Source organism: Dermacentor andersoni, chromosome 7 (assembly GCF_023375885.2).
Source record: "Dermacentor andersoni chromosome 7, qqDerAnde1_hic_scaffold, whole genome shotgun sequence".
In the NCBI taxonomy this organism is placed as follows: domain Eukaryota; kingdom Metazoa; phylum Arthropoda; class Arachnida; order Ixodida; family Ixodidae; genus Dermacentor; species Dermacentor andersoni.
In genome coordinates, this window is record NC_092820.1 from 158,172,408 (window position 1) to 158,190,708 (window position 18,301).

Sequence of the window (18,301 nt, forward strand, 5' to 3'; positions counted from 1 at the left end):
CTATATCCCGGTACTCGTCGCTTGCAGGCGGCATCCTACTTCGTCACGGCCAGCGAAATGGCACCGGAACTGTGCGAGGCTCAATACAACCGCGCGCTCGTGCTTGAACAGGTGAGCAAATGCGATTCATGCAAGAGTGGCAACAAGCCCATGCGGCGTCACAGACTGCCCTGTTGGTCACCCCAGAGCCGTAAAGCGACTGGTTTGCTGTGCCTTCGCTGGTCAGCACAACAGGTCACTAAAACGGGCCTAATACCAAGGGGGGTATGGGGGGTGTATAGAGTCCAGTGACTCCAAATTCTATTCTGCGTCCATCTAGTGGGCATGTCCATTTAGTCTGCTGCCGAAATGCTGTTTGGCTGCTGGCACCCGTTTCTTTCCGATGTGTACCACAGCCCAGCCGATCAGAACTTCAGGAGCAGATGAAATGGACATGTCCACTGCGTGGACATTGATGGAAGGTACTGTTGGCCTTAACTCTTGCAGATGGGAGACCTCCAAGGCTCTGCTCGTGCTGCAAGCAAGTGCAGCCAGCACGCATCCAGTGCAGATCTCCTACAGAAGGTGCAGGCATTTTTCCAGAGCCACTGAGAGAGACCGGCAAGCCGCCACTGCATTTTTATTGGGCAAATAAATTACCTTGTTCTAGTGTGGCAAGCACAATAAAGAAAATACAGTGTCCCACCCAACACTCGGGTAATAACAACAACAACGAGGGAAAAGAAAAATCACAAATGAATGCCCGCCTGCCGGTCCTGCCGTCCACAGGCACTGGTCTATGTACACGTCTTTTGCTGCAATGGCAAGGCGCTGCTCGTCCCGTTGGTCGAAGACTCGGGGACCATTTCATTACACGTCGCTGTAGTCCAGAGACAGAGTGGGCCTCTTAAATGAGGCCAGCCTCCCCCAAGTAATAGCGTAGTCTCAGCAGAAGTCGGGTCCGTGCCTGCGGGCCTGCCTCTGGGGCCCGACTTTCTACAGGCTCAGCTGTGGGCCAAGTGAAGGGATATGGAGGCACAGAATCACAGGGGGCCTTTTTAAATTCTGGCTTTCTGACGTTGCCACAAAGTGATGACCAGTTCGTTTTGCCAATGCCTCTTGGCTCCTTTTGCTCGGCCTGTCACTTCATTCCAGCTTGAATTACCAGGGCCTGACTTGCGTACCACTATCTTTGCTTTCAGGAACAAAAGTACACATCAGCAGAGCTTGACCATCCGTCCCGGGCGATGGCGGGGGCTACCTGCTGTTGTGGTTGACCACCAATTGCGGCTGCCTGTGCGTCTTCGGGGGCAGCTGAGGGGTACTTGAGGGTGGCGGCCTGAGTGGAGGCGGGGACAGGACAGTTGGCATGTCTCGGCGAGGCAATGGCCCTGGCACCAGCAGTGCTGCCAGGTCCCCATTGTGGGCAGAGTTTCGGCGAGACAAAGTTCGCTGTGGCTGGTGCTGGTCCAGCGGCATGGTACGGGGCGGTGTCCTTGGCAGGGTCCAGCCGCCGTCCCGCCTCGGGGGAAGAGGTGGTGGTGGCGGAGACACGTCCCTCTGTGGTGGGCCATCACGCGGAGGTAACAGTGGTGGGGCCTGGTCAGGAACATCGGAGAAGAAGGCTGTTCCTGTCGGTGATGAAGGGTCGCACGAAGAAGTGGAAGAGTCGCGCTTCTTGCGTGGGGGCAGCGGTGGTGGCGGCAGCAGGGGTGGCAAGTTGGATGGCGGGGGTGGCGGAGGCGGATGGGATGGTGGCACAGACGGTGTTGTTGCAGGTGACAAGGCTGTAAAATGAATTGTGAACCTCGGTTGAGTGGCCTAATAAGAATAATTTAAACTTGATATCCTCATTACTGTACCCCCCCCCCCCCCCACTTTGCATTAAAACTTTCGAATTATGGAAGGTCTGAAAGCCTTCACCCAGCCAAAAGCATATTCCTTTATCAATGTAGAAATATTTCAGTATTATGAATTTCACAACACCAAATTTGTCAAAATATTGAGCAATATTTTATCCCTTCTCTGTATTAGTGGCACCTCAACAACAAGTTAGTAACCCGAAATGCATGAAGCATGTAGCGAGAAAGTGGTGCAGTCCTGGTGGCGAGCTATGATGTCTCGTGCTAGCTGCGGCAGTCAATGGCAAGCAAGAGCAGAGCACATGCTGTAAGTGAATCCCCTTTGCAAACTTTCGCAAAAGATATGCAAATAGTTGCTACGACTGTGTTATCAAAAGTCCTTGATTCTTGTTACTGTGGGGACTGAAAGACAGAGTCAATGCCGTCGCCGCAATTAGATTTGTTCAGTTTTGATAACACAGCTAAAATACATCGTTGTCAACAAAAAATATGTCTCAATACATGGTTCTGCATCCACTGGCTAAATACAGTTGCCGACCGTTTATTCGGACCTCACGGGGACTGCGGAAATGTCCGAATAAACAGGTGTCCGAAAAAGCAGATTAAGAAAAAAAAAGAAAGAAAGAAATCCTTTATTTCCCCACCCTTATTCGGGCTCGGCAGTAGGCTTGAAGAAATCGTGAATGCGCCGTTGTATTCTGTTCTGTTTACGCGCAATCAGATAAGCCTGAATCTCGGAGAGGGTCGTACGATCACTATAGGCGGCTGAAAGCACAGTGACTGCTTGTACTAGCTCCGCATGCGACGGCAGTGTAGTACATGGTGCGTCATCTTCCGACTCGGAGTCATCGTCCGGCAGTGCAGCAGAAACCTGACAAATGATCTCACCGTCATCGAGTTCTGCGCATATCAGTACAGCATGTCAGCACCTGTGAAACTGACAAATGAGACAGTGTCCGGAATCGCAATGCAACCACTGCGCAGGTCCCCGCAGAACATTTTCGGCGTCAGCAGGGAGCACATCGAAAGGCGACAAATCCGAGGCTTGCCGGCATGCCCTAGCGCAGTCTGCGCCATTAGACACTTAACGCGATGTTTCCGTGTGCCGCGTTGGATCACCGGAACCTCAACATAGCACACAAAGCAAACACCACCATGCTGACACCAGTCGCACAAACGAAAAACGTGGCCTACTCGCAGCGGCGTGCGCGAAGAAACAAATCAGCTGCTGGATTGTCTTGATATGGCTTACTAAGCTGAAACCGGAACTGCTGTAGAGCCACTCTATCGAATCAGGCAGAAACGATGATGATGAGCAGGGATTTGCAGTAGCGCCACTTCGTGGGGCAGCAAGGAGGCTCCGTTGAAAACAAAAATGGCGTTCAGCAAGTTGAAGCATGCACCGGTCAGAGTCGGTGCATGGTCGGTGCATGAACTTTCAGCAGTTGTTATACATTATGGTCTATGGGGAGAATGGCGGTGCCGCGAAGCAGACCGTATAATCGAGCATGTCCAAATTTTTGGGGTCCGGAATACCAGTCGGTGACTGTATGCGAACCTTTAAAGCTGCGGCACTGAAGCTGTGGACAGAAAAGTTAACTGCATGGAGAACTGCTGTGATGCTCTTTGCCAGAATACACACCAGAATGGTAGGATGCACGTTAGCTAACAAGTGAGCTTGGAACTTAACCTCCTCTAACATTACATGACCTAGCTACTGGTGCAGCTGTCACAGAGGGCACCTTGACTAGAGAATACCACAGCACCAACAGTTCTTAGCAGATGGAGTCTCAGCGAAAATGAGTCATTATGAGGCTTTGCTCATTGCATGCGAGTGTTGCAGTTGCTTGTCATCATCTGCTACAACTATATACCATACACAGAGTACATTACTATACATGGCTGATTCAGGTGTCGCATACTGGGGCACTTGTTCTGTGTGTGGATGAAATGCCAGTTTGCACACAGATAGAAAAGAGTGCAGCTATGAAAGTATGCTCAACAGAAGCACACTCATTAGCTCAATCTATTCATCATGCAGTCCCTGCAGTCAGTAGTTGATGCTCATGCAAGACACAGGTGAAGACCAATCGGGAAGTGCTCCTCTCCTCCACGACCTCCGTTGCTCTCCCCCCCCTTCACTATTAAACAAGATACGCGGCGCTTGTACAGAAAACTGCTGCGTCTTACCATCTGGTGAAAAGCCTTCAAATTTGACAAAGCTTTGTGTGAAAGCTTCCTAGACTGACTGCTCAAATCGGTCCACTCTACAAGCTTTGGACAGCACCAGCTGTTAATCCACACTCTGCTGCCACGTCTCGTGCATGCGCAGGTGATTTTCAATCATATTCACGAGAGCACGAGGTCAAACCTTGTGTGCGGTAAAATCTTTATACCTATATGGACTTGCGATGAACCTTAGAGGGACATTGGCACTGCAGCAACCACTGCCTTCTCACTGCTTTTCACATAAACTGCACACTTTAGTGATTCCATATAGAAACCTTTGCAGGCTTTTAAGGAACCACTCTAGGCTGACACTCTTATGTATGCCTAATAAGAGCTTATATATTTTTCATTGATGGACAGTGCATGTGTGTTAATCTCCTTGTACATGGCACTGCAGCCCTAGCACGGAGAACCAGCCCGGAGGAAAGCGATGCAAAAAAGAAAGATTTTTCATGGCAGATGTGCATGTGATGTTGCATAATATTTGTTCGAACGATTACAATCCCTGACCATGTCAGTTGGGATGCGAGCAAGTTATTGTGCCACCATTTTCTATTACCGCGGTGGGAATATGGACATTTCAGTGTACTTCCGTAGCGCAAAGAAAGAATCAGACAGTGGACAGTCTAGTCCTGTGGTCCCACCGTCTCTCGTCTTTGTTGCGCTGAACTAAATTTAAGGGTGGGTGCCAGGAATGCACCATAAATGAAAACGAAAAATGCAGTGCATGCACAATAAAGATGAGCGTGCACTCACCAGCACCAATAAGAACGGGCGCAAACACACTGGAGTCGCTGTGCTGGATGTAGGGGGGGGTCAGCGGGGTGGAGGGGCTGGTCGGAGGTGTGGCATCCTCCCCTTCGGAGGCAGGGGGTGCGCCTCCCCAACTGGGCAGCACCTGGTGGCTGCCTGCTGATCGTGTCAACCGTGGCTTGATTCCCGGCGACTTGAGTGGCACGTCAGGCCACTTGCGTGGCTGCAAGGAGAGTCAGGCGCACCAATCATACAGTGGTAGCCAAAGTCAGTGGCCTGTTCATAACGGCTTTAACTTGGAGAAGTAGAGCAAGAAGGAAAAATGAGACGAAGGCTAGGGACCAAATCAGTGAAATGGCAACACCTCACTTCTACGCCTGGTAAATATTTTTTCTTACTTTACAAGTTCTGGAACCTACAGACCAGGGGATGACACAATCCTCTTTAGTGGATCACAAGTTGCAAGTACAGTAAACCCTCGTTAACTCGAAGTTGTAAAATCCGGGAAGAATTTCGAGATAAGCAGAGTTTCGAGTTAAGCAAAATGCCGAAAATTTCAGCGACCGGGTCACTGAAAGAGCCAGTGATAACCAGCACTGCTAACAAACGCTCCACAGCACGAGGCAAACGCTCCACAGCACGAGGGGAGCTTTTGCAATAAACGCAGAATTCCCAGGCAAAACTGAATTTTATTGTTTTGGAAAGAACTAGGTGATGCTTGCCTGCTTGGCGTTGGCATTCGGCCCAAGAAAAGCGTCCTCGAGCTGCTGAACACACCGCATGAGCCGTTGTTCGCTGCCGCTGCATTCAACTTTGTTGCAGAGCAAACGTAGCAAGTTCCTTGTTTCTGCAGTTGTCGGCACTTCTCTAGGTGGTTCTTCGCCAGCGTGATCACCGTCATTCACTGCCATTTCAACAATGTCGGCGTCGGACAACATTCCGGTAACGGGCACGTCCGACTCGTAGAGCGCATACTCTTCAAAGGTGATTTCGCAGTCTTCGGCATCGCTGGCGCAGCCGGCAGCTTTGCGGACTTGGTCGCAAAGTTCATCGCAATCACTGAACTCGTCAGTGTCTGGCTCGAGCGATTTCTCGGCGCGCGAAAATCCTGCGTGCGCGAAACAATTGGCAATCGTCAATGGACGTACTTGTCGCCAGGCTTCGGCGATCAGGTGGACCGCACCCAGCAAATCAGTACTTCTTACCACTGTCGTAAGAGCACAAAATGCGGTGCAGGAGACTCTTCCTGTAGAACTTGCGAGCAACCTCAATGACTCCTTGGTCCATCGGCTGGAGCACGGACATCATATTAGCAGGCAGGAACTCCAGCGTGACTGAATCCAAGTTGATTTTTCCGTGGCCGGGGCAGTTGTCCACAACGAACAACGCTTTCCGGCCGTCCCTTGCCATTTTGCGGTGAAGAGCACGTACATACTCTTCAAAGAGCGCTGCAGTCATCCAGGCCGTTTTATTGGCGCGGTAAGTCGCATCTCTTGGGAGCCATGCATTTCGGAAGCACCTTGGATTGAGCGACTTACCGATAACAAGCAGCGGCAGTTTTTCATCGCCGGTGGAGTTGGCTCCGAAAAGTATCGTCACTATCTTTGCGCTGCTTAGCACCTGAGCACGCTTCTCCCTTCGGGGTGTATGTGCGGCTAGGCAGCATCTTATAGAACAGTGCTGCTTCGTCGAGGTTGAAAATGTCCTTGTCCGCGTAAGCCTTTTGCAGCTCAGCGAGGCGGTGGTTGCGCCAGGTGTCTGCAGCTCCTTCATCAACAGAGCCGCTTTCGCTGTGGATAGGCTTCGAGGCCACGTTATTTCTTTTTTTAAATCGTTCAAACCAGCCATTGCTGCAATTGAAGTCTGTGCGGTCCATCTACAAAGCCAGAGCGTCTGCCTTCTCCATCATTTGGGTTGTCACGGGAAGGTTGGCTGCCCTGACATTCCGGAGCCACAGCATGAGTGCTGCTTCGACGTCCGGGAATTTCGAGGCCCGAATCCGCTTCCGCTCGCTGGAAAAACTTTGCTCGAAGCCATCAAAGACCTTCTGCCGATTTTTTAAAACTGTCGAAAGCGTCGACAAGGGGATGCCGAATTCCTTGGCGATGCTTGTTTTGGATCTTCCCACTTTCTCCACTTTCTTGATTAACAAGACTTTTTTCTCCAGCGTCAGAGACTTACACTGCTCGGGGCGGGACATCGTCGTCGTCCGTCGACCATTCACCACACACAAACACAAAAAAACATCGCAGTCAACGCGTCATGCGCACAGCGCGACGAAACAAACAACTAACAGAATTACACACGCACAATAACGTTCGCACGTGCGAAATGCGGTGGCGCGACTACCCGATAAAACCCATGAGCCCCCGCGCACAAGCGGCGCACACCACGTGACTGCTTCCAAGGTTACTTGACGTGGTTGACGGAAAACGGCTGCATCTGCGGGAATCTTGTATTCGCCCTTAGATCGTGACCGCGTTCGGCACTTTAGTAGGAACCAAGCGCTCGCGCGGAGCCTGTATCACCTTTTGGTAACGGCCTTTGCCTACAGCTGTCCCGGTCGAAATTTCGAGATATCCGTATTACGCCTGAAAAATGCTTCGAGATAAACGGGTGCGAATACATAACACCTATGGGTGGGGAAGGCGCGGCATGGAAAACTTTCGACTTAACCAATATTTCGAGATATGCGAGTTCGTGTTAACGAGGGTTTACTGTAAGACTGAAGCACTGGCTACTAGCAGTAAGTAGCACAGCTCTTGAGTCAAGCTAACTGGTGGACTTGCCAAAAAATGGCAGCTACCCTACACTTCGTAGCATCTCATTGGCCTTCTTTCAAGGGCTCCATCCATGTGTTCTACTCAACGGGACACTCACAAATTTGGGAGGCTGCTTGCAACCTCTGGGCTCTATCTCCAGTGACTTGCTGTACAGGTAGTCGGTGAACTCCTTCTCCGTCATATCTTCCTGCGGGTTCAGGTTCTCCAGGAATTGCTGCCACATGGGAGAAAAAGAGGGAGAGTTCATTGCCCATTCCATCCCTAGTGTGCATTCGCAGATATTCTGTTGTGAAACATTTTTGCACCATAAAGATTTGACCTAGAAATTCCAGCTTTGTTTCTTAGACATGTACCATATTTATTCAAATGCAGGCCAGCCTCAACTCTAGGCTGACTACCAAATTTGAATGGTCAGAAAATTTTAAGAACTTTCCTTCAATGTCATCCAAATGAAAAAAAAAAAAAAAAAAAAAAAAAAAGCCACACGAGCGCAAAAAGAACATGCACAGTGCATTTCCGCTATGCCTGCATTACGAGATCGGCCAGAATTTCATCCCATTCTGCCGCAACCCAAAGTGAAGTAGAGTTGTTGAAGGCATGTCGAAGTAGGCAGGTGTCTAGACTTGTTCCAGGCGATGCTTTAAATGTTTGCCACCGCTTTCACCTATGCCTGTAAGATCTCTGTCATTACGGACATTCACGTTTCCCACTGTTTCCCAATCAGCAATACCTTCTTCCATCTTGTGATGTTTACCTTTCCACAGTCTTTAAAATTTAAAAGCTCAACAAGATGTTCATGCTGTTCGATTTCTTGCAGCCTTTCCTGGTGGGGCTTTCTTTGCGAGGAATGCAATAAACGCAATAGGGAATAACATGTACTCTCAGTTTAAGTGCAGGTATATCACTTAGCACAACAATATTGCAGTTGGATTAAAAGCTGCCTTGATTTTTCAAGCTGCTCAATCACGTCAACAACACTGTAATGTGGCAACCTATAGGTTATGTTCCCACGGTTCCTTCTCTGTATTAGAAGCATACAACTGTTGTCAGGCTGCACTTTTACACTGTAATACTATGCTGCCTCCTTCAATAAGCAGCAGTTAGCCTCTGGCTCCTATGACTGGCACATGTAATAAGCAAGTGCATAGACACACACAGTCTATGCACTCCGTTCAACAGGGGTACATACCCGTATCTCTGGCTGGACAGTGAGGCAGTACGGCTGGTTCTGATACTGCTGGATTTCGCCGGTGATCTCGGCCACCTTGCGGCGCTTGCTGAAGTTGATGAGACCCTCGTGGTTGGGAAGGAAGTCCAGGTTGCCTTCCTCAATGTGCAGAATATTTGTCAGGTACATGCCTGCACCAATAAAAGATCAGTGGTGATTTAGCGCTGAATGCAAGGTAAACGCGTTGGCATCAGGTTGCACCTCTTTCCATGTAGGTCACTTTCATTTCCGATGCTACACGAACAAAGCAAGGCAGTTTTTTTTGGCCACATCTGTGTATATACATATATACATACTTCTACCATGTGACCCGCTTTCCATACACTTCTTCCCCGGCTTTGACACTTCTGATGCTAGTGCATTAAAAGAGCATTTCCCCCTGCTTTGACACTTCTAATGCGAACGCATTAAAAGAGCAGCACTCCAGCGGTAGCAAGCTTTGAGCACTCCACATTCCGTGATAGAGCAGCAAAATGCAGTACCCGCCTGGGTCCATGTCTGCACTTATCAGAATGCAGCTGAAGATGATGTGTGGGATTTATTTTCACAAGTGGCATCTGATCAAAGCGCGCCAGGTTACTGAGTGGATGTTATGGCACGATGAGTAAAGCGCGAAAACGATACACGGTGTGCGTATAAAGCCATGCTAAAATGATGGGAGTGATGTTACTGCTAGAGTGTGCACAACATACTAAAAGTACATTGCATGGTAAAAGTGCCATATTAAAAGTTGGCGTACTACACTGTTAGGTTTGATGTACAAGAGCTAAAGTTAGCATGCAGTTGCGTGAACATTGCCACGGCTTGTATCCTCTCACAATGAAACAAACTTGTGCTCTAACCCACAAAACTGCATAACGTATGAAACACGCTGAAATAAAACAAACATATGAAACAGCAATCAAAGCTTCCCTCACAGTCTCGCATCCAAATGTCTCGTTCAAAACATCACAGTGGCTGATAAGGAAATCAATGCCATATTTCTTGCACAGTTCGTACAGATGTACGACTTCTGGAAAATAAACTATTTGTTAACTTTTTGTCCGTTTTGTGACAAGCTACCGTCAAACACATTTCAAAAAAAAAAAAAATTTACTTGAGCTTTTACGAAGCTACAGCAGCTATCATTGCTAAGCACAATATAGATTCAGGTTAAATACGGAAGATTTCCTTTCTTATTACCCTTGTTAAGTTTGAGGAAGTTGTTCTGTGTATATCACGTGTGATACACCATGTGGTAAAAGGTTAAACAAAATGCTACACTTTGGATGTCCATCACGGGGCAAAGTTTCAGCACAAGAAAGCCAGCAGCTCAGTGGAATGAGCCTTTCATTTATAGCAGGGGCCTAATTACACAATAATCCATCTCATTTTCCATTATTTTTAACCTCATAACGGGAAGTAAAAATTTTGAGGACACTTAAGCCTCACCTTTAAGAGTGGAACGCGATAGCATTCAAAGATTCCCGATTTTTTCTCATGCCTCCTGGCAACTGCTGCGTATGTAATGATAATGCTTACTGGGAAACGCTCGCGGCTAACGCTATGCACGAAGGTGAGCTTTCTGGTTGAAACACTGCCTCTTGTGTGGGCAGCGACGCGGCACAGGAGAGCGGCATTTATGTCAAGGAAACGGGCACGCCACTCTGTGGACTCCAGATATCCACACACCGGCGTGCGCAAATGGCGGACGCCATGGCCGGTCTATGAATGGTACAAACGCTAGAAAAGGGGTTTGTTTGAGTTTTCGCATAACAGAATTATGTTTTCCCGTATATTAAAATTACAATCCGACGCTACCATGTCTAGGTTGTGTGTAACTCATACTTTATGATTTTTCTACATATTTTAGCTTGAGAAATACAATTAGTTCAGTAACTTCCTTGCGCCACACATGGAGGGCCTGGGTATGGGTGGTCCGAAAATCTATTTGGCGAAACGACATCCGACGCTGGATGCCGACGCAGGCACCGAATTGTTCTGCGACACGGGGTCCTTAACATTCTCGCGTTAAAACAGATGGTTACAAAATACAGCCCCAGGCTGCCTAACTGACACGTGAGGAAAAGCACAACAGAATGCACAACACTGCCGCCACCCTGTACAATTCCTGTTACATAAGTAAACGTCACAAAGTGCAGAACGACCCACTGAGGAAGCCAGTCTCACCGAGGAAGGGCACACAGGGTGGGTTAATGGATCGCAGCTTCTCCTGGTACTTGCGGCAGTGGTCGGAATACAGGTCGAATGCCTCATCCAGTGCCTTCTTCAGGTTACACTTGATACTCTGCACCAACCAGCACAGCAAAATGAAGTCAACCTCTAAAGGATTTCCATGCAGCACTCGAAGTGATCAGTGAGAGCGGACACATCTACTAGATGAGAAGTGATGAGCCACACGTGAACACCGACCAGCAAGGACACCACCCCTGGAAGCACCTAATTTTTTCAGTACATTTTACACACATGGCATAAAAGGGGTCTTGCACTTTCATAAACAGACAGAAATCTACCCAGAGTGTGTTCTAGAGGTTATCCCCCAATATGTAGCATATGACAGTAGTACACACAAAAAACTGATTCAGCTTGTGGTCAATTAAAAAGCAGAGAGAAACACCACTTACGGCCAAGGCAACACAATGGCTTCTTCAGTGCTTAGATACACTTCAAGCACAAACATGTTTCACAGAGTAACAAGCAACTTCTTTCAATTCTGTAACAAGCACTGGGAAATATACTTCCTACCACTGGCTCCTTCCTCACTGTTGAGCTTGCAGAAGCATTCTTCAAGCTGTGCTGCTATTAGCCTAAGCCATGGGAAAAAAAGACTCCTGGGTGGCTAGACATTGTGGGAAGCTTGCTGTTCATAATATGTTGAAACAGGTGGCTGGTCAGTTGTCATGCACGCAGGCTATACTGATGATTGTAGAAGCAGTGTTCAGGTCAGTGGGCAACCAGCCCACGACTAGTATTACGTATGCGCTTACCATAGTCTGTGTGTTTCCTGGATGGAGCAGGTTGATCTCAGGTGTACGAGAAAATTCTGAATTGATGTTATGCAGGAAGGCCTAAACTGCCACTGCAGTGCAGGGCACATGTGACATCTGAAATTTTCGTCGTCACAATGATGCACATCTGTGGCATCAACCATCAGAAAATTTCACGTAGATGCAGTTGAACCCGGATATATCGAACTCACATACTATAACGAATTGTGTACACCGAACAGCCGTAATATCCCCCTAAAAATGTTTGCATAAAATGTTCATCTTATATATTGAATTACCTATGTAACGAACTTTTTTGTGATCCCCTTCAGATTCGATAGACCGGGGATCGACTGGATTATTTTACTGATGCACCACACCAAGAAAGTTCATTAATGCCACTGGTGTGAAGAACGAAATAAAATTATTTTATCTGACGAAACACTTCTCAAGTTGCCCAATTATTTGGACATTTCCATGGTTCACTACGAGTTTAAGAATTGGTTGACAACTGTGTTTTCACTTTGTTCTGCGCTTCAGATGTTTAGAAGCCCCAGTCACTCACGAGTCAACGGCAGAATTCCAAAGTGATCATAAAGCTTGATGACTCTGAAGTCCTAACTTGACCCTGCAGTAAAATTTAAGAAATGACACACATGTGCATCACCAGGTGTGCCCAATACGAGGTGCCACTTTTGCCTGTAGTTTCCCTCGCGCTGCTCAACAAAGAACGCTGCATTGCGCCCAAGGCTACAGCTCACTCACGTTGAATGTGTGCTCCAGCCGATGGACGCAGGCACTGGACATCGCACTGGACACAGCAAAGACACCCGTGAAGTTGTTGAGCTCCTGCAGCACCAGCATCACCTCCAGCATGCGGGACACCACAGCCAACCGCTCCTCGTAGTTCTCAGACTCCACAATGCACCGCTCCAACCAGAAGGAAAACTGCATGGACCGACAACGACAACCTGCTATTTCCATGGCCAAGGACCTGCTGCTGGTCCACATATCTCACTCTAGGGCGTGCTCCAATTCTAGACAGTACTGGAGGCAGTCTACATGGACAGCTAAGAAAAACGCCTTTGGGCCCAAGTAACGGAACACGCCTGAAAGTAGTTTCTGCGACTCGACACAACCTTGCGTCAAAAAGAAAAACCCATGAAAAGCACAGATCATTGCTAGTTCTTTAGCTCTATTCGTGTGTGATTCTATGGAAGAAACAATGCAGCTTACACCGAGTGCATAGGAAAGCGTGACTATGTTTTCTCGTGAGCAGACTGCCTTCCAGTCATATTTGCAACCATTCTGCTCAGTTGCCAGCTTGTTTGAACAACAAAGTAGCTTGCATAATTTTAGACTTCGGTGTTGTCTTCGCGAGGCTGTCATTTTTTGCTGGCTTTGTCAGAATTGGAACCAGCCATAGAATTTCTTATGGACATTACAAGGGGGTACTCTAGTTGAACAATTGTGCAACTACCATGGGAATGATGGTTAGCAGTACATGGATTCGTCTAATCTTGAATTTATGTATCTTTCTAAATTTTCATGCTTTCTTAGTTCTTTTAACCACAGCCTACTGTTTCATGAGACACCTGATCGTGAAGCTGCCTGTTTGCAAACTGGTGAAGGTTCACCTTAGTTTCTTTAGGTTATCAGTTAATTTTCACTAGTTGAGTTGTGCATTATAAGAGCTGTGTTATGCCAAAAACGCATGCATCTTGTCAACTTTTGTAGGTAAGTGGGAGTGAAATCAAAAATATATTGTGTCAGTGCCTGAGGTTGTCACTGAAGCGTTCGTGTTGTCTTTCTTTCCTCGTCCGAAGCAAGGCAACTAATGTTACGTGTTGCAGCTAGACTTATTTGCTTTGACTTCACATATCTTTAACTCTTTACCTCCTGCGTTAGCTGAAAAAAAAAAAAAACTTTAACAAAATGCTAATTTTTTCTATGTGCTTGAATGAATAGGCAAATTAAATAAATGTCCGAAACACAGTCAGAAAATTGTTTAATCCTAGAGAAAGCTGGCTTCACTACACTCCTTGAAGTTGGGTTTTTCACCGAAATAACGTGATCAAAAAGTGAGCGTGAGAATTGCGAGGAAACCAAATGTCACGCAGAATCACATCTAGTGATGTAGGAAGGCACTAGTGTGGCACACATCAAACCCAATATCACAAGGACTGCTATTCCACAGTCTCCACAGTGCGTACACATTTCCTTTTTTTTTTGTACTTTTCTTTGTTCGTAATATGACTATCGCTTTCGACTCCAAGTTCAGTCTTCTTCAGAGTCTGAAGAATTCACTGACTGCTGTATTTCAGCAGTTTCTTTGCAGAAAGCTCCCACAATACGTTCCTTCGAACGATGTTTTGACTGGGAACTGGACTCCGTCAGAGTGAAGGCCTGTTTTAGTGGAATTGTCAGGAAAACCCCATACTTTTCCTATGTGCCTCTTTCTTTTGACCTGTTTCATTGCCGGATCCTGTGATTGAATGCTTCACTGATACACACACACACACACACACACAATACATGACACCCACACTGTTCATCGCAGGCAATTAAAATCGAAGGCCTTCTGGGAAGGTAATCCAACCATCTACAGTTATTCAACATTTGTCTGCACAAGCTTTGTTAAAACATCCTTTTATGCAAGCTGTAACCACAGAAACTAAGAATGGCAATTTTTTCACAATTTTATTTGCCTGGCATGGCATATGTTGCGATGGGTTTCATGAAATGTGCCCAAAAATACGATAGCACTAGTTCTCAGATTAAAGAAGGGAGCTCAATGCAATTTTTGCACATGTTGGCATAGTGTTGATACTGGCGGTCGCTTTAGAAATTTAAAACAGTGACAAAAGCCTAGAGAATCCCCGAGAACTACTTGAGAATCCTACTTAAAGGTCGAATAAGATCGCCTGACCTGTTAGCATTTGGTACGAGCTCAAAACATGAATGTTAGTAACTGAGGTAATAGCGCATTCATCATCATGAATGTTAGCTCACTCATACACAGAAACAGAATCCTGGCACGTGCGGGAAACATAGAGAAACTTACATTAGATGAGTGATGGATCATTTTGAGGAGATTTGGCGATGTCTTGTGTTTGTCCTTCTTGGTCCAGGCAGCATTCACCAGCTCGGACGGTTTCACAGCTCGATACAGGTCAAACTCTAACAGAGTCAGCTGCCGTGCTATCTCGATTGGGTGGAGCTGGTGGGTCAAAGAGTGCAGAGGAATGTCAGTGTCCAAGCCATTCCATGCAACCTTATCTCCAAGCAAATAATTTGGAAGTATGCCTCGACAGCCAGCTCACACAGCACCAAACTTTTGAACATTGCAAAAGGCGTGACACAATCACCAGCTTGAGCATAATGTGAAAAATCAGAAGTGTGAAAACAAACTAAAACATAACATAATGGTGACAAAAATACTGATACTTTCTGTAATGCAAATACCACTTAGACGCCAAAATAAACGAAACATTAGTACACTTGGATAACGACCATGCATAATACCACTAAACCAGTCTCAAAACAGAAAGAGAGAAAGAAAAATTACCCCAATAAATTTAGGAACTAGATCTCAATAAAGAGCATTCAAACACCACTCAAAGATACATTATAAGAGGAGTTGCAACATGTTTTAGCCTTACAAACCGGCTTTACAGTAACCAAACACGTAGTGTGTTATTGGCCATATGTGCTTGCTGCTACTTTGGAACAAAAATTTTTTTGTTAGAGAAAGTGAGGTTACCTCTGGCATCTAATGGTACATTTGACTTGTTCTTATACACCAACTCGGTTTGCAGTGACGCAGAGCCCTCCATCAAAATAGGAGCCGGAGAACAGCTGTCCCAACTGAATATGCTCACTGCTCCCAGAGAAACTGGAGTAGCCACATGATAGGAGTTTCTGTAGGACCTCGGTCGCACTCCTAGGTTGAACGTGGGAGCATGCCCAGGCACTCTGAATGAACCAGGCAAATGCGTCTCGAGTGTTTGATTTCTATTGGTCGAATGTAAATCATACTACGAGAGCACCCTGGAGCAGTGACCTGTTGAATGTACCACAATTCCATAAATAAACATCTTTAAAAATGTGTATTAAGCAGCAGAAGCAGCAGGACTAGTACCGTAGTTGCTTCTGCTCAGTAATGAAGACGAACATGAATCCTTGAAAACCCGGATATTCTGCTACAGAGATGGCAACTACAAATCAAATTATGGAGTTTCACAGAGACAGAACTTTGCCAGATCACTTCCAAATGTCCGTTGTTAATCCGTCTCATTTGAAAATAGTACTTCGCATTCATGCAACAGGTGTTTCGAGGAATTACTAAGCCTCCGGAGCCGCCGCTTCTGCATTAGCTTCCAAATTAACATGTCTCGCAGTTACCTAATTACATGAAGGACAAAGTCCTCGGCTGCCTGCATAATTTCTCTCTAAATTTATGTAAAACATTGCGTATTCCTGCCAAAATCTTGCATTAAGGCCTTTGCTAGTATGCAGCCAACCATGTTCAATGAACTTGTGGTCTGACAGCTTGTGGAGGGAATCGCAGCTCTGCATTCTTATAGGGATCCTGCAACAAGCCTGAGAATGTTTGTCTGGCGAAACCAACAGCATCGTTAGGATGTGGCGATTTTGTGCGCTCCGTGCAGATGACGTGATGACAATCTGCAACACTATGATCATTAATTAATGATGTAATATGTGATTTAGGTTTGCATGATATTGCTGACAAAAAAAAAAAAGGACTATGACATTACATTTTAGAGCCATTTTAATTATTGCCCAATAAGTATCATGACAGCCACATGGAAGCTGTAGTAACCATAGAAGTGACGACAACAAAAAGCTCAGCAAGCTTGGCAAGCATGACCTAACAATTTCTGCTATGTATTGTCAATGCCCTGCTGTATTGAGCCCTGCAGTTCTAGGTCACTGGGGGATTAGCATGTGGCATCCAGGGCCGCAATTTTATAGCAGTGCCTTTTCCCAATTCTAATGTCTTTCCCGAGTGGCCATTTGCAAATTTGTGACGTCGTTTGTGAGTGGTCAAGTGAAGCTCCACCTAGGGCGGAATGTCAAACACGGCCACTTACGAATGCGAAAAATGCCGAAGGGCATTAGCATCAGAAAAAGGCATCACCACAATATACTGGCCCAGAGCTGCAGAAATTTGAGTCGGGGAGAACTCTCGCGTTGCTTGTATTTTGAAGCTTCTACAACAGATAATGTAGCTTTGTACGTGTTAACAATCAGAATTCCTCTCGCTCTTACTTTGACATGCTGAGAATAGATCTAGAGCAACAATTGTGGCCCTGAAGGAAGTGGTGAAAGGCCCCTTTAATATTGTGAGATTGCAGCGCACAGTATTCAGTGGACAAATGTGAGGTGTTCTGAGGTACCCAGTGATGCCGGGTGGACCGTGCTCACCGTCAGAATGTCAAACTTGTCCGGAGTGCTGCACAGGTACCACTCAATCTGAGGCGGGCTCTTTTCATAGCTGTAGGTGAACTCCCGGGGTTCATCCAGCTGCTCACTCTGCGAACGATGAAGTGGTAACACAACAGTGTGAAAAATCCTACAGAACAAATACGCTCACACACACATCGCCACCACAAAACTGTAGCTGACACTGAGCCTAAGCAGAAAGCCAGGCATCCAGATAACAAGCATGTGGCCCTGGTTGCAGTTGATAACTGCCTTTCAGAAGGTGCTGTGACCAGAGTGGCTGATTTTTTTTGAAGTTACCTCATTATTTTAATTTTTTTTTTGTTTACATCAACACATTTCGGTGCTGTTGTGCAAGCCTTGTCGAGGCTCTCGTGCGGAAGTCGAGCAGAAAGGTGTTAATTTTCCCCCATATGTTTCTTTTTTTAGTTCTTCATCAACATTCTCTTTTTTTATACTGGGCCTCTTCTCGAGCAGACAGGATTCCATCGAACCCTGAATTTCAATGTGGAACTTGCACACAGTGTCAAGTTGCAATTGTGAAGGCGCGATGTTAAACTAGAGGTATACTTGTCTATGCGAATGTACGACATCCACAAGTGCGACACTGCACATTTAAATAAAATGTCCGCCATTTGGTTTCTTTAACAATCGATGTGTTCAATTTAAGATCCATGGCTAGTGCCCTGCCGCTTGCTGCCTTTCCAATGTGCACAGTCGCAGTTGGTACAAGGTTTGTCTGGGTCTAACCTTACATAAACAGCGACATGCATGTGTACAGAAGGACAAAAGAAATGGGAAATGCAGGCATCACAAGTGCTTATCATGAATGAATGACCAACCCATCCTGCTTTACACATCGGCGAAAAATCATGCCACCAAGTACTCCTTTCAAAAAATCCACATCATTGAAAAAGCGAAAGTTTTAAGGATGACAGGGTGGTGACAATTGTGTCTTTCCTCTTCCAAGCGATTGCCCCCTCAGCATGTTAACAGCAGTTTAGGTGCAATCAA

The 18,301-nt window shown here is 46.5% G+C and overlaps 2 protein-coding genes across 5 annotated transcripts in view; one reads left to right on the forward strand and one right to left on the reverse strand.

Annotated features, from left to right (window-relative positions):
* The window catches only part of BBS8 (tetratricopeptide repeat protein 8), a 47,100-nt gene extending 34,581 nt beyond the window's left edge, over positions 1–12,519 (forward strand). For 2 of the 4 annotated variants that reach the window (XM_050180639.2, XM_055071925.1), the window contains 2 exons: positions 28–111; positions 487–649. In XM_050180639.2, coding sequence (XP_050036596.1) covers positions 28–111; positions 487–591 — 189 coding nt within the window. In that variant the 3' untranslated portion in view covers positions 592–649. Of the gene's footprint in view, positions 1–27; positions 112–486; positions 650–2,013; positions 4,424–12,153 lie in introns of those variants that run through there. The other 2 variants (XM_055071924.2, XM_055071926.2) reach the window with 2 other exon arrangements.
* The window catches only part of Sos (Son of sevenless), a 52,694-nt gene continuing 34,995 nt past the window's right edge, over positions 603–18,301 (reverse strand). The window contains exons 16-23 of the mRNA XM_050180644.3: positions 17,270–17,377; positions 14,886–15,041; positions 12,587–12,769; positions 11,004–11,121; positions 8,796–8,965; positions 7,704–7,820; positions 4,827–5,046; positions 603–1,766 (exon numbers count right to left, since the gene is read on the reverse strand). Of these exons, the coding sequence (XP_050036601.1) occupies positions 1,237–1,766; positions 4,827–5,046; positions 7,704–7,820; positions 8,796–8,965; positions 11,004–11,121; positions 12,587–12,769; positions 14,886–15,041; positions 17,270–17,377 (1,602 nt within the window). The 3' untranslated portion in view covers positions 603–1,236. The remainder of the gene's footprint in view (positions 1,767–4,826; positions 5,047–7,703; positions 7,821–8,795; positions 8,966–11,003; positions 11,122–12,586; positions 12,770–14,885; positions 15,042–17,269; positions 17,378–18,301) is intronic.